The sequence below is a fragment of the Corvus brachyrhynchos genome, unplaced genomic scaffold, assembly GCF_000691975.1.
Source record: "Corvus brachyrhynchos isolate BGI_N302 unplaced genomic scaffold, ASM69197v1 scaffold1337, whole genome shotgun sequence".
Lineage (NCBI taxonomy): Eukaryota > Metazoa > Chordata > Aves > Passeriformes > Corvidae > Corvus > Corvus brachyrhynchos.
Window position 1 is genome coordinate 307,604 of NW_008239191.1, and position 16,356 is coordinate 323,959.

At 41.1% G+C, this 16,356-nt stretch overlaps 1 protein-coding gene across 16 annotated transcripts in view; it reads right to left on the reverse strand.

Moving 5' to 3' along the window:
- The window catches only part of DOCK10 (dedicator of cytokinesis 10), a 121,567-nt gene that overhangs the window by 88,155 nt on the left and 17,056 nt on the right, over positions 1-16,356 (reverse strand). For 11 of the 16 annotated variants that reach the window (XM_017740088.1, XM_017740095.1, XM_017740091.1 and 8 more), the window contains exon 2: positions 1,537-1,656. In XM_017740088.1, the coding sequence (XP_017595577.1) occupies positions 1,537-1,656 (120 nt within the window). Of the gene's footprint in view, positions 1-1,536; positions 1,657-12,988; positions 13,273-16,356 lie in introns of those variants that run through there. The other 5 variants (XM_017740102.1, XM_017740101.1, XM_017740098.1 and 2 more) reach the window with 4 other exon arrangements.

Below are 16,356 nucleotides of genomic sequence, written 5' to 3' on the forward strand. Positions count from 1 at the left end.
AGCAGGAGAGAGCAGGACTAGAAATAGATATTCTGCAACTGGAACACCTGCCTGGTACAGAAGCTCTGCAGTCCTGTCTGGTGACATAGGCTCTTGCAACTGACACTGACTTCAACAGCAGATAACAAAGATAAGAGAGGTTTATTGCAAGGATATGGACCCTATCTACCACTGCCTTTGCTCTTCTGTGAGTACAGACCATCTCCACCATGCAAGTACCTCTCTCATCTGTCTTAATCTCTTTTTTCTTATTATTTTCTGAATTTAGATAGATTATGCCAAATAGGTGCAAAGCATAACACAGAGGAAACAAAACAGAAGTAGCTACTAAAATCCAAGCAACAACTGCTCAAAATAAATGAAAATAAGGATATGAAAATATGCTTGACAGACAGAGGTCTTTAGCAGTAGAACAAGATTCTTCTTTCACTGAGAAGGTTTGCTCCATGGACTTGATCTCAGTTACTCTAAATCAAAGGGCTCAAGAGCCTTGTACATACAGCACGCAGTATGTCTATTCAGCTTTGTAATGCTAATTTCATAAATTGACAAATGTGCAAAATGGATAAAGGAATTAAAAATAATGAGGAAATCTATTCTGTTTAGCTTCTTTCAATCCCATGAGCACATTAACTCAGTTAATGCCACCAAGGAAATAGAACCATTTAGTAAAACAAAGCAGTCGATTAGATTAAGCTGCCCTCCTAGGACAGGAGCAGTGCCATGAGCTGATGGGAAGGGCCCTCACAGAGCAGTTACAATTGGTCACAAATTGAAATGTCTTTCCATTAGAAAATGCCTATTCATCAAAACCTAAACGTTTTACAAAGTTGGGGTGATTTTGCAGAAGTTGCTGTTCAATGCAGGCAATCTGCCCGTGCACTTGCCTGGTAACACAGCTCCCCAGCCACCCTGCTGACCACCCCAGCACTGGCACTGGAGAGCTGCCCTGGGCCTCCAGGCTCTCCATGTCTTTGCAGTTTGCCAGGACAAGCAGTGGGGGACCCAGGATGAGGTCAGGCAGCTCCATGGCTGTGGGGTCAGGGATCCACTGCCTCTCAGTGTCCCACCACGAGAGCTTTCCTCAGCACCAGAGACTCTATCTAGTGGCCAAATACATCAAACAGAACAGGATCAGAAGTTACAGATTAAATTGGACTAAATCAGACTGTAATAGTAGGGAGAGATTCTAGGACTGGCCAAACAACCACTGTGCTGAAAAACAGAGAAGTATACATTATAGAATAACGTTTAGTGAGTTCCTGAAATGTATCTGGGAACAACCAGGGCTTCAAGCTTTATCTAACCCTGAGCAGTAAAGTCATGCATATATAAATGTCAGAGGAAAAAAAACAACCCAAAAGCCAAGTGCATTTGGTGAGAGGGAAGTATGGCATTTTGCATGAGTTAAGAAAATCTTAGAGAGCCCTGGCTCTCTAAGCCACAACTTGTGGCTCTCCCTCTAGCAATGGAGATTAAATCAAAGAGGAGAACAAACCTAAGAAAAGGAATAACACATATTTGCCTTGTACTTACTGAAAAGTCATCATCAGGGAACAATATCAGATCTTTAAACTGGCTGTCCCCAATATTTTTTTCGATCTCTGTGATAACAGCCTCATAATCCAAAGGCTCCAAGAGTTTGGGTTTTTCCTGCTGTGGAAAAAAAAGAAAAGATCAGGTGATCTCTCTACACACAAATTTGCTTTCCTCCCCCTTCATAAACTGACATCTGTTGCTTTTTTGCCTTTATACACCAAAGCATGAATAACTTCTCCCCTCATTCCATTCTGTTCAGCTTGTTGCATCTGAACTTGTGCACTAGAGTGAAGTGAGGAAGCTGGGCCACTTGCAACAGCCACTCTCCATCTCACAACTCCAGAGCAATTGGTCAGCTTATTACAGAGACCAAAACCACCAGCTTCATTTACCTGGAATTCTCTCTTTCTCCATAAATACATCAAGAAAATTGATGGATACAGTTTGAACTGAACATAGATAGGACTTTGAGCTAATATGTTTCAGAATAAGAAACCTACTTATTTCTTCACTGTTTTACACAGTCCCCGCCTTTTGAACTGCTGGCAGTTTGTGAAAGCCACCATATTGTTTTACTTGGCAATAACCCAAGATTATTCTCCTGGGATAAACTGGCATCCATCTCCATGGTTTCTCTTGTCAGAAAGCAGGACTGGTATCATCACAGCAGTACTACTATTGCCTGAAACAGCAGTAAAGTAAGAAACCACCACAGGAAAAAGTAAAGTCACATTGTCCTGAAATACAACCCAAAAATAGAAAAAGAGAAGCCTGCCTGACATGCTAGAATACATTAAACAAATGAACAGTCATGTACTAGAGTGAGAACATTTACTCAATTCAAAGATGTAAGCATCAGGAAGAGTGAATGAGAAAGGGCAAGAACTGCCAGAAGGGATGGAAAAGAATGTGATGAAAGAGAAAAAGGGCACTAGTGGAAAGCAAATGCAGAAACATTTACTCTCTCAGTCTGGTGCAAAAGTGGACATTAGACAAGATTGTATTTTACCCACTGTTCTTTCATTGAGCTATCCAGGACTATAAAGTTTCCCTCCATCTTCCCTTAATCAAAACCAAGGGGTATTGAAAAAAGAAAGCTTTGACATCTCCATAAAACAAATTTCTCCAATGAGAATGTCCATCATATATGATTTTACTTACCTCATTCATGTATGGTCCATTATACATATAATGATTCAAATGTAATAGTCCCTCTCCCTTTTGACTTTGTCCTAGAAAGTTCTTGGTTTTTTTTTAGTAATCACAGTCATCTCAAGATTTCTTGTGAACATTGTTTCCCTTCTATATTGAGTCCAAGACTCACCTTGGCATCAAATGCATCTATGAAAAGTTTAATTAGCATCAGCAACACAGCCACATGAATTAGATTAAAACACATGAATACACATGTTCCTAGAAAGTTATTCAATTGCTGAACAGCTGATGCAAGAATCACAGAACAACTCAGGACCTCTGCAGGTCACCTACTCCAACTCCCTGCTTAAAGAATCAAAGCTCCACCAAAGCATGGCGACACAATTAAAAAAGTTAGAACTGCTTCTTCAGCAGTTCTCAGTCTATTAACTCTCACAGTCCCTTTTGCACACTTATGAGTTAATAACCTTTTAAAAATCATTAGTATTTAACATTCACAGACCACAAGCACTATCTACTGATGCTGAGACATTAAAGAATTGTAAAAGACAGGCAAGCTCAACACGTAACAGTAACAAATCGAAGAAAACTACTTTAATGTTTGATTTAGATTCTGTGACAGGACTGGATTCTGGTTTTGTGATGTCCAGTTAAGACAAGGAGTTCTACTAGGACATGACACTTCATATTAACCCAGCCAAAGCACCTTAAGCTGCCCCAAGCTGGTACTTGGCCCTGGCCTGCCCCAGTTGACACACAATGATCCAGTCCTGCTCAAGAAGCTCTTGGGCTGAGTCTCAGCCATATCCCTCAGTAAGGTTTCTCTCTGTTGTTTGCCGACAGCAGTTCCCCACAGGAACTTAACAGGGCCAACTTGGCCACGTCACCATACACAGCTTGCTCTCATTCCCTTCCAAACTGTGTTAAGTCCCTGCAGTATCATCTTGACAGGAGTTTCAGACTTCCTGTCATTAAATTTGTCATTGCATCTATTTATTAAATATTCATCTATAAACATACATTTCAATGAGTTAAAACCATGAAGAGAAAACACCAGTGCCTACTGAGTGTACCATCTCTGCTGTACCACTGGTTTTGGTAACGATGCCAAAAGGCCTGAACAAAGTTCACGCAGTTCAAGTTCAGCCGGAAGCAAACTTGTAGTAGTGCAACTGTTACCTTCAGTAGGAAACCTTATAGCAACCATTTACAAGGAAACTCATAGTAAAAGTGAAAAAAATACGTACTCTGACATTTATGATGCACCAGTGCTTCACACGGGCATTTTTTCCTGTGTAGTGGTTTCACTAAAACATGAACATTTTCTGCATAAAATGTGTGACATTGACTACACTGATAACTCTCCCTTCCCAGAGCTGATACTGTCAGGCTAATGATTCTGCAACAATCTCAACTCTTAGTAAGACATGCAACTGAAATCATAAAATGTCCACTCTCCAAAAAAAAAAAGAAAAGTGTCAACACAACCTTAATCTTGGTCAGATGCTCCTTGGAAACATCATGAATGTCAGTTTTCAAAATCTCCTAAAAAACCATTAAGCAAAAAAATGACAGAAGTAGTCACCTTCCCATTGAAGTTGTAGACTAGAGAAGAGCTGGGAAACCCCAGAAATCTTGGGACTTCTCTTGAAATATGGGGAAATCCCATAAAAATGTGTAGCATTTGCAGGTTTTCTATACCCGTGGAAACTACCCTTTTTGCTGGGGCTGGCAGAAGGAAGAAGTATTCCTTCTTCCCCCTGGAAATCCCTGTAAGGTTGGGGTGAACACAGCTACATCTCCTTCAAAATTAATATCCTGCAGATGTTGGGGTGCAAGTTGAGGCAGGGTAAGCTATGTCACATTGCCTTCTCTTTGCTCTTCAGAAACTGGTAATGCTCAGAAACCCACTCCTGAAAGCTGCTCAAACACTCCAGGGGAAAACTCCTTCTTGGCAGCTGCAAGGTCATTTACATGAGACAAGAACACAATTCGAGAAAACCCCGAAGCAGAGGAACACAGCAAGCGTATGAATACCACTGCTCCCACAGCACTAATTCTCTTGCTCTCAGTGCTGCAAAGGGCATGATCTGATGGAAACATTTTAACAGATGTTAACAGAGAAGTCTTTGGAGAAAGATTACACATCTGAACTAAATGCAAGTAGATGTGACATTATCAAACCTGCTGCAAAATTTTTCAGTGGAGCACTTCAATATTTATGGTGATGTTTTTCTACTCATGCAGTAAAAATTACATTCTTCCTTCCATGTCAGTACAGCAAAATCCTGTGTAAAATGCAATACTCTATTATGCAAGCTCCCATAAATCAGAGATGCAAGTAATAGCCCATCCTTGTCGATACACTGGCCACAGAGATAATTTAGTCCCTTGCCAGCATCAAGCATGATGCTATAATAAATGTGACGCCTCTCTTCATCAATTCTACGTGTTCTTACAGACCATAAGACTCTGCTCTGTGGACACGGACTCCATCCCTTGCAGAGCCAGTACTTTGGACTTGGCAAAGCTCTGCAGTGCAATGCTTGCATTGCAGTTGTGATGGGAAGTGGCAGCTGGTTAGTTAGAAGCTTATCTCTACTGGTGTGGGGCGGCTGCTCCATTTTTTCCTCCCTAGCAGACAGAAGCAGTGATGTTGGGATTAGCAAATTTCTCCCTGCAAGCACTAGTAGAGATCTGTAAATGAGTAGGGCTGACTTAAAGCTAATTTAATAATCCCAGCACTGCCTCTTCTCAATTTAACTTGTCTGTTCTTTTTTGGAAACAGGCCAACCTGGCAATCTGTGCCAAAATCGAATTATGCTGTCTTGGATTTCTGTAATGCTTTTTATATTCTCCATCTCAAGTGAGTAATGAATTTAGTTGTGCTAAAATGGTTGTGAATACATCTAGTAAAAAGGCACTCTCCGACTCACCTGCTACAACATTCTCAGCAGTACCATTTACTTCACACCCTGACAGTGCTGTGTAGCTTTGCATGTTGTTGAGCCAGCCTTTCCACACTCTTTTGGAATACTGAAGTGGTATTAAATCAGAGCCGACACCACAGGAGGATAATATACTTTCACAGGGGTGAAACTGGCCAGATTCCATCAGTGATATATGGCTTCATTGCCATCACCTTCTCGTCTAGGTGAAAAAGGATTATATTTCCCTGTAGTAATGACCCAAAATATCCAAATAAATGATATTACAGAATCAAATATGGTACTTGACTTTCCTCCAGATGCACAGACATTGTGCACTGATGCTAGTACCCATCTTTTCTTCATAATTATATATCATCCTCCTAAAGCTGTATTTCTGTGAACACTCCCTGAAGGAGGAAATGATATAACAGAGACCAATAGTCTCTGAACAGTCATCCCAAGAACTTCCCCATTCTAAAAATAAACTAGACTAACTGCTAGGATTTTCTAATGCTTTAATGTCATATTATTCAACACCAAATCCTGAATATTTAGAATCTATTGAATTTAATAGAGGTGTTAAAAATAATTTCTTCTCTTCCACACACCAGGAAGAAAAACATTAAGGAAACAGATAAACAGAAAGAAATTAAGTTGCTGGACTTCAGTTACCCTAACCCTATATCTGTGACCCAAAGATCCATGTTCATAAAGAGAATCAAAACTATTGTGATGGCCAGATTGGTCAAGATCAAGCAAGATTCTGATTTTATATTTCATTCAAGCTATGGCTTGTCAAAAATGACAATTCATTCTAGTATACATCTAAAATACTGAAATGGGCACTTAAAAGAGAAAGAGCCACTTTAACTGTTACTACAACAATAGCATCACCTTCCTTCGTTTTTTTAGACTTCATAATGATATTATTAACCAAACAAAATCCTATCAAAACTTACGACAGCAAATTAAACTGCTTTTTAGGATGACACCAATGTGAAGTGCTTCTCACACTCCTTTGGTCTTCCTTTCCGTTTCACTCTTACATACTGTACCTTTGACATAATGTATGTCTTTCTATGTTTTCATATAGTTAATATATGTAGCTAATTATATTCTACCAGGGCAGGCCAACTTCAATTGAATATTTCTTTGCCAAGCCTGTCCAAACTAAAGCTAAAGAACAGCCAGGAGTCCACGACTTTTGGAGAAGATGTAGCATAAAGGCTGAATTTAGCCCTGTCTCAGATATGCCAGAGATCCAGCATGCCCAGCAGCTCTGAGATGTGCTACTTGCAGCTGCCTGAACACTCAAGGAGCTGAAGCTAGAAAACAATCTGTGTTTCATGGATTCACCACAACTTTTGCATTTCTGTAGGACCAACATATGTCTCTATTCACCACAGGGCAGCAGAGCAGTTTGGTGCCTGGGGTGAATTCCATGGGAAGGATATCTCCATTGGGTGCACCTTTTTCCCCCACCAGATCATGGGTGAGCAGCCTGAGATCCTGTGTGCTCCTGGCAGGGAGTCCCATGGCAGCATTTTTATCCAGGGAGCACAGACAGCACAGCCACTCCAGGATAAAGGTGTCCCCAACACCCTCAAGCAGCTGAGCTGGGAGTGACAGGAATCACCCACTCAAAATATTCTCACCCTACAGGCCTCCCCTTTCTGCTCCCAACACACTCTGCATCATGCTACAGATTTCATTTAAGGAAAATAAGTTTTGCATTTCAAGCACAGAGCAGGCAGTTCAAGGTCTGCAAAAGGTATCCAGGGTATGGATATGGAAGCACAGCCAGAACCAGCAGGCAGACGGTCTCTCCTTTTGATTCAGATCTGCTCCTTTTTATGACTGCTTGGCCTGTTCTGCATCTATTTACAGTCAACAAACCCTCTGGCCACATTACAAAGGCTTCCTTTGGCTCAGTATGTGATCCACAGTCAACAAATTTATTAAAATTAGTGGTACAAAGAAAATTTTCTTTGACACAACCATCCCATCTTAAAATACATTCACTCATCAGGTCCAAAATGTTTAATTTGTCATGACTTTCCGTAAACCTTGGAGAATTGCACTTGGAAAGAACCCAGTCAGGGCTGCACAGCTCAACTAATATACTCTTCAGTGTCAGCACTGAAGCCAACGTGCCAATAAATTTCATTAAGGGGATTGCCAGTTCCCACATGATTCTGCTACAGAGAAAATCACCAAGAATTACAAAGAATCCACCCCCAATTCCTAGTGATTCAGAAACTACTTGCCAAAATGCTATAGTACCCATCAGCTCAAGCACAGCAAAAGAAAGGAAACCTGTTGAAGATCCTGCTGGGAGTAATTTTCATTCTTTAAAGCCTCCTTATTCAAAGAAAATTCTGATTGACACCAATAAGTGACCGGCTTGACTAAATGAGACTTACTTTGTGCAAATACAGCTAGGATAGGATGAATCCCAATTGCTTACATAACCATTGTTTTGTAGATCTAAATCTATGTAAAACTGCTTTGTATTATTTTCCAGCTTTAAAAATTACTGTAAGAGAATTCAGAGAATTCAGCATGTTAAATATTTGAAAAATAGAAACACCTCTCATGTGGATGAGCTATCTCAGAAAATTTTCCTTTCAACTGGTGGTCCAGCTGGAGCCCTCGGAGCCTCCAGCGGCACATGGAGCTGCTCCAGCACGGCGACTGACGAGCAACCAGGGCTCAGGCTGCTCCAACCACAGAGAACTATTCTCAGGCAACTGGGAGTGACCCACACTTTCTAATAGCTCTTGTTTCTCAAGACAGAATTTATCGTTGCTTTCATTATGAATTTTGAAAGTTCCAGCCCTAATAAAACTACCTCCCTCATGGTTAAACTGTAGAATCCACACAAGACTGTTGACTAGCAAAGCCTCCAGCTGGAGGGAGAGGAGATGCTTCGTGCTACGCCCAACTTAATCATATGCATTTCCTGAATCCTGTTTCCTGACCATGATTGTTCACCTGGCATTGCAGCCTTGCTGCAGTGCCTTCTGACTCTGCAATGGCAATGCATGGGCATGTCCATCTTCATGGACTAGCACCTGTCCTTTTAGACAGTAGATAAAATTATCAGTACAATCTGCAAAAAACCTTCAGGGTAAGAAGGCAACAACTTACTTGTCCTCACTGCTTATGCAGTATCTTGAAACTCTCCTTAGGAAGGAGATTTAAAAAATTCATTTAATCATAAAACTACTGAAGTCAGCCACTGACAAGACCTCAAATGAAACTGCTAAGTTTTAAATTTGGATTTAATTGGTTGGCTTTCCAAAATGTCAAGAATAACACCTTCTAAATAGCAAGGACTTCTGAAGCCTAGACTAAATATTTGCCCATAGGTCACTTCAGGGGAAAAACAAGCAAGTTTTGTTAAGCATCATAAGGGTTTTTTTAAAATAATTTACATAGACCTCTAACCTAGCAAAACTCAGCCACTTTCTCTCCCCTTACCTGACCTAAACCTGGAAAAAAAAGTGCAGCTTTAGCAACAAAAGGCTTTCTTTGAATCTATCACACAGAACCTATTCATGAAGAAAGCAAGCAAAAGCCAAAGACACAATTCACTCCTGTTCATGCAGACATCTATCTGAACAGACAGGTAGGGTGTGGTGGAAGAGGACTGGGCAGAAGGGACGGGAACAGAGGCAGAAGGGATGGAGCAGAGAGGAGCTGCCAACAGAGCTGGAGTGTTCTGCTCAGCCACTTGCCTCATTAGTGATTACTTCACTCCAGGGAAGGAGAAGGGCATTGTCCTGCCCTGTGCACTGTAGAGGGGATGCTGAAGTGAGTCTAGTTCATCTGTTTTGGAAACATGCTTTTCTTCCTGTCCACTTGTTTTAGCACAGTCTCAGGCGTGCAGAGCCACTGCCCCAAACAGCAATAACAAAACCAGCCTGCAAGCTGCATGCAGTCGATTTGACCAAAGCTTGTCAGCTTCCTATTTAAAGTTTATGTAAACAGCACTTCTGAGTCTGTCTGTGCACATGTGCACACACACACACACACACACACACACACACACACACACACACACACACACACACACACACACACACACACACACGTGTATAACTTCACATATAAAGTCATTGTAGGCTCAGGAAAATCTATATTTAAAGAAAAGATGCTCCCAATTTTTGCCCTTAAACAGCACTCCTAGCAGAGGTAGAAGCCCAGCCTTGACACCTATAGCATCTACACAACAATAATAGAAGTGGTTACAGCAACAGGCAAACCAGTCCCCTCCGTTTGTGCAAACTGGATGAATTAGGGAGACAGGGGGATCTACACATGGTTATCTGTGTACAGGTTCAGGGGAAGTACCAAAAGAAGGCTGTGCCAGGCATTCCTCCCTCACCCATTCCTCCACCAGGTTCATCCAGCACAAACTTGCTGCTAAAATGGGATTAGATTTTACATCACACTGTGCACAGCACAGGATTGTCTTTAAAACGGTTTTATTTATTTTGAAATGAAGATTTCTTTTCAGCAGACTGTGGTTTTAGAGTACATAGAAGAGTTTGTTTTTCAAGGACTGAAGGGAAAGCTCTAATATCTGTTCATTAGATCATGCTCTGATGCTAAAGACTTTGATACTATTGCATGTCTGATGAAGTTGCAACGCAGTGCAGAGGCAAACATCCATTGTTCATTTTCAATTAAAACCTAAGACTTAGATGTATGAAGACCTAGACATGTCAACTGAGCAAACAACTGTTTTGAAAGGGGCTCAACCACTTCAGAAGGCCCTGAAGCAAAAACAACTAACAAAAATGTTTGCATTAGCCCTAAATAAACTTTTCAAAGATATCATTTAACTTCTAGAGTACTTGCTAATATGTTACTGTCCCATGGGTAAATCTCATGCATGCTGTTCTGCTTCATTTTACTCAGTGAATAACCCTCTTTCTCTACTGGCACTATGGTTACTTATCTCTTCACAAGTAATAGGTATTTCTCATGCTACATATCTGAATACATGATTTTAAGTATTTCCACGGAGGTTTTATCTGTAAAATTAACATCATTTACACATGGCCATTATAAACTCTGCTCTCACAATGACGTTAAAATTGTAATTGTTTCCTTGACATCAACTCCCCTCCCAATCAATTATCTGGCTATCAAGGCATTTACACACGCAGGATGTAAATGAGAGCAAAAAAACACTGAGCTCAATCATCAACCTACAATCAATTAAAGATAATCAGATAATAATTAGTCTTACAAAAAAAAAAGGGAGCTTCCAGTAAATAATGCAAGTCCATCTACAGAAAACACAGATCTAAGAATAGTATATGAAGAAATGCACTCTGAGTAAGGTCCCCACACACAAAAGCCTTTACAGCTGCAGTGGGAACTGACACCACTTTGAAATCTGTGTGGAGGTGCAGAGGACTGATGCATGAAGGAGAGATTGGCTGCTGGTTGATAACAAAAAGTACCTGTAGGCCAAAGATTTAACATGCTCCAATTATGAAATATTGGGCAGAAAGACACAGATTGCAAGGCACAAAAGTAAAGTCAAATGTGCCTGCATTTCCTAAGGGCTAAACAAACTACTGAGAAATACATCTACAGAGTAATACGACACAGTGACCCTATCTTAGTCTATCTTATGTCTGAAAAGAACAGAAATCAGCACAGATTCCCCTGCAAAGCTGAGCTATATCGCTGACATACAGCGGCCACCCACGTCAGGGGAAGCGCAGGGTGACCCACAAGCCACTGATGAAACAGGCTTGTTACCTATTTCCAATTACAGGCACAGGGTTACAAGGGCTCTATGTTTTAGGTCAAACTACAATGCATTGTTGTTTTTTCTAAGAATCAGTAAAATTCGAAGGTTCTTCAGCACCACTAAATTGAACGCTCAGTTTCTGTTACCTGATGATACAGGAAAAAGGGACCAAACACATTCCTCTTTATCTGCAGGCAGGCTGCTGGCTTACTGTTACCGTTTGGGCTTTATTTCCAGCCATCCTTTCCTGTAAGGCTGCAATAACTTCAGATGAGCACTAATAATGTATAGACAGGATTTGTACAATAATGACAAAAATCCCTCCTCACCAGGATTTAAGAGGATAAGTGAAGAAAGCAGCGCCTACCTCCTACCAAAGCCTTGTGAACTGCTGTGGTTAGATGCTTTCAGCAGCACCACCAGCATTCATTCCTGAGACCCTTGACCATGAAGCTCAAACATGGTATCTTTGACTGTATGTCAATAGCTCAGGGCAGCAGAAACTACACCATAAAGTAGCCTTGTCAAAAAGATCCACTTCCATATAAAATACCTATCCAAAAAGGCACCTAGTCACAAGCAAAACCCAAACACTACTAGATGAACCACAAACCATCTTAACTGGTGACCAAGTGTTACAACTGCAAAGTTCTTTTCCTTCCTATTTAAAAAAGCTAATGAGAATACTCTTCTTGGTTATCACTGATTCTGTTACACTGGACATGCCTCAAAAGAGCTATCTGCATGCACGTGCAAACAGAGTAACTGAATGAACAAAACTATGGAAGAAAATCAAACACCTCTTGCCTTGAGGAAAAAAATTCACTGTCTCTTCTTCTTGCAGAAGCCATTAAATGTTTCCTGAGCTAAAGTAGTCTTTCCAGTGAAGAGAATACACTGAAAATCAGTACTTGCCCAAGACTCCTCAACAGCAGACTCTAAGCGTTTTACCTATTGTTGTCTGCAGTTTCAATTTCAGTCAGGAAAGTTTAGGTACAACGCAGTTGATGTGAGCTTCTCAGGGCCCCACAGTGCAGTTTCAGGAGCCTCAGTCCTGGCCCAAAACCACCAGTGGCAAAGCTGCTGTGTAGCCCAAGGGGCAGAACCTCACTCTAGCTTGCCACCAAAGGTTCTAGAGCTTTCTCCAGTGGCTCCCTGCACTGCAGAAGGCCAGTGTTTTTCTCCTTCTCCCGGCCTTGAGAGGTGCCCATCGCAAATCATGAACTCTGAAATAGCACAGAGGAACTTTCCTCTCCAGAAGCAGCGTTATGGATTTTCATGGAACTACCAGGCATTTGCTATAAGGTGCCAGAGGGACTACCACACACTCCTGCTATCAGTATGTTTCTGATCAACAATGTGAGGCTATAAAAGTTTCCCTAATGTGCCTGAGTTCTGTAAACTCCTGAACTTCCTGTGCTTCAGTCTCATTCTCCAGTGCTCAATCCCTGAACACAGACTGAACGAGGCTTGGTGAATCCTACATAAACAATGAGCAATAAATCCTACTCTCTCCGAGGTGTAGTCCTAAGAGTGACCTGCAATTTCTTAGCCATTTCTCAGAAGAAGTGGAAGAAGAGTGCATACTCACACAGCTTAATCTGTGAATTTCTCCTTGGTTCACTCTCCTAATGGTCTTTCTCTTCCTCCGCAGTTCACTGGGCTCCCTTCTGAATCTCCCACGAAAACTCATTGTATCCGTAGGAATTAAGCAGCCAACAAATATCTCTTTAAAAACTGTGCTCCTTTAACCTCCTTCCTTCAGCAGCTTCAGCACAACTGGAAGCTGCGTATGCTGTTCAAGGGGGAAGTAGGTCTAAAAGTTACATGCTGTATCCACAGTAACTGAACAGAAAGAAGAAGAAAACCAGCAATAACTCATTTCTTCCTGTGAACAACATTCTGCTATTAAGGCAAGAGCATCTCATTAAACCATAAATACACCCAGTCTCCACCTCTAATGCAAATCGAAATAGGAAGTTGTAGAAAAAACGCTGCAAGTGAACATCTATCTTTGTCTCAAACACCATTACATCCTTTTTCCTCACCACCCTCCCTGATTCGAAAGCCAAAACAGCTGCACTCTTACTTCATATGTGTGTGTGTCTGCAAGATAAAAAAAGTCATTCACAGAACAGCCATCTCTTACATAGCCCCTCGGTAGCAGACTTGGGCCACAGTGCACGCAATGTCAGGTTTGTGCTGCCAGGGCCATCTCTCCTTTTGGAGCAAGGTAGCAGTTCCCCTTTCAAAGTGGCATGAAACACCAATAAGAGGAAGAACCCTGCAAATTCCTAAATTTGCAGACAGTTACAAAAAGGTGACAACAGAGAAATTCATATGCTAATATCCAAAATGTATTTTTTGCTTGTAAAAAACAGGTTTTAGAAATGCTTGTAACCTGCCAACTAAGAACCTGCTTGCTTCACACCCTGCTGCCACCTCAGAAGGAGAGCTGTCTGAGCCTGCTCCCCAGATGCCCCACACAGGGGAATACCAGCAGCTCCCCCTGCCCACTACCCCATACAGGGGCAATCCTAGCAGCACCTTGACAGGTTAGAAGCCCTCACTCAGTGCCTCAGAACTGCAGTGGCAACAGGAGCAGTGACATGGCCAGTCAAATTATTCTTAATTAAGGTAGGAGACTCACCCAGTGCTCAGATGTCTGAAGGCTGGGAGGGCACAAAGATCTTTTAAAACGGAACAAACGCCCTCAGTGCCCACACATGTGCAGGCACACGCACAGACCCTTATCTTCTTTGTTCCAGCTGAGGATTCATCCTGCTGCAGCAGCAAGGCTGCACTCCCCTATGCACACAGCCTTTATGTGGCATGCATTAGGTTTTTATTTTTATTTAATATCTGTGTGCATAGCTAGGGCAAAGTGATAGTTTTTCTGCTTTCTCATGCTGTATTTTTTGCCAATTGGACAATAAGCATCATTCTCACAACTTGTTTGAATTAATTACTCTGTTTGAGATCTGCAACTTTACCCTGAGTGCCATTTTTTTCTTTCTTTCCAACAAATAATTCTGAGTTCTACAAACTCTAGGAACTCTTTTACACATTCCTCAAGATTAGTAACATTTGATCCAAAGTAACAAACCTCTGCAGGAGTTCCAAGGATTGTTCCATATGCTAGGTTTCCATTCCAGGAGAGCAGAGACACTGAGCCCAGCATATCTGACCTGAACACTACAAAACCACATCCGTTCGATCAGTTGCTTTCCTCTTCCAAAGTTAAAATGCGGTGCAACTCTTGAATTAACCCCCCATCTCATCATTATCTTTGTCATTCAGATTTGCCTTTGAGAAGATCACCTCCTTTAAACTGTTACCAGCCCTAAAACGACACCCTAAAACGGATTTCACTGTACTCCTACTTAGCGGTGAAACGCATCTGTCTGATGCAAAAACAAAAAAGACAACAGCAAACCTTTGCCAAGGCATGCAGACATTTCAAGTAGCTACCGATATAGAAGCACAGCATTAACCAAGCTGGAATCACCCTTGTCTTCTCTCAAACTACCACACTATCTCTACTGGAGTCCCTGGTGCCTCTCATGTAACACACGGAAGGTGGCTGCCAAGACCAGAGGTCCTTGCCAGAAGTTAAATTTAATGCTGGAATCATCAGCTCTGCTGGTTTAACTTTAGGCAGGTATCAGTTCCTCTCAGAGGCTCCTTCGCTTATCCACTCCTTAACTCAACTGTCACACAGAACAAGCAGAGTTCCAACTTTCCTTTCCCTGGGAAGGCTCTCTCCCAGCTTCCTGCCTCCCACAGAGGCCTTTCCAGGGTGTCCTTTCCACTGAGATAAGGGTCACTACCACTTCCTGAAACTTTAATGAACTTGCATTACTCCAAAATAATACAAAAGATGAACTTAGGTTCAAGTCTCCAGCTGGTCCTCATCCAGTTTACTCCACTGAGTGTCTTTTGTCCAAAAGATTTTCATTCCTAATATTATTAATCCTCATTTATTTCCATATCTCTGGCAGACAGGTTTTCAGGAACAATACTAAAAGGCAGTCAGCACTGTATTTTCTCAACACCAAGGCATTAAAAGGCTGAAGCACTGAAATAACAAATAAGCTACAGCATTCACACAGAGATATGAACCAAAATAATAGTAAACAACTGCAAATAAAGACTCCACTTTCTTAGATCTGTTTTGAATGCAAATCCCTCTTGTAATGGAGAATAAGAAAACCATTCAAATGTCTAATAATACTTTGTCCTGTAGCAGAAGTACAAAGAAAACTTCATTAGCATCAGTGTGACCGTAAAAGATTTCCTCATTTTTCCTCAAGACTTCTCCATCTCTTCAGTTAAAGATACCAGGTAATTTAAGATAATCATAAAATTGGTTATGTTATATTAATATGAATAAAGCTCCTGTGCTGTTTTTAAATTCAGAATTATAATGTATAAGGTGAGAAGTATTATCCATACCTCAAGCTATTCCAAAAAAAGAGGTATTTGGCTCCAGGAAAACCACAAGCCTTGGTTTACATTTGTGAACTGCTGTATCCAATTCATGGAATCAAAATAAGGATGCTGAAGCCCTTCAAAAGCAATCAGTTATGTAAAGTAGTCAATTAAGTGTTTAATTGCCTTCTGCTCTGCTATCTTTGTGGGACATGTTCATCTGCTCCTAGCATTTTTCAGAAATGTAAGAATATCCAGGTGGGAAGAAAAATGATATTTTATATCTCTACCCCAGTTAAGGAAAAGCTATGCATTCCTTTTGCTGCAGAACCATTAGCATTTAATTTTCCAACAGGGGTTACAAGTTCTTTAATAACTTTTTAATTCCCTTTCCCTGCATTTCTTCTAGTTTCTCATTTCCCTTTTAGATCTATTCACTGTCATGCTTCATTTACTTCAGTTTGAATTGTGATATACAATTGTGAAATATGCAATATGTAAAAAAATACCATTGGACAAAACTAATTC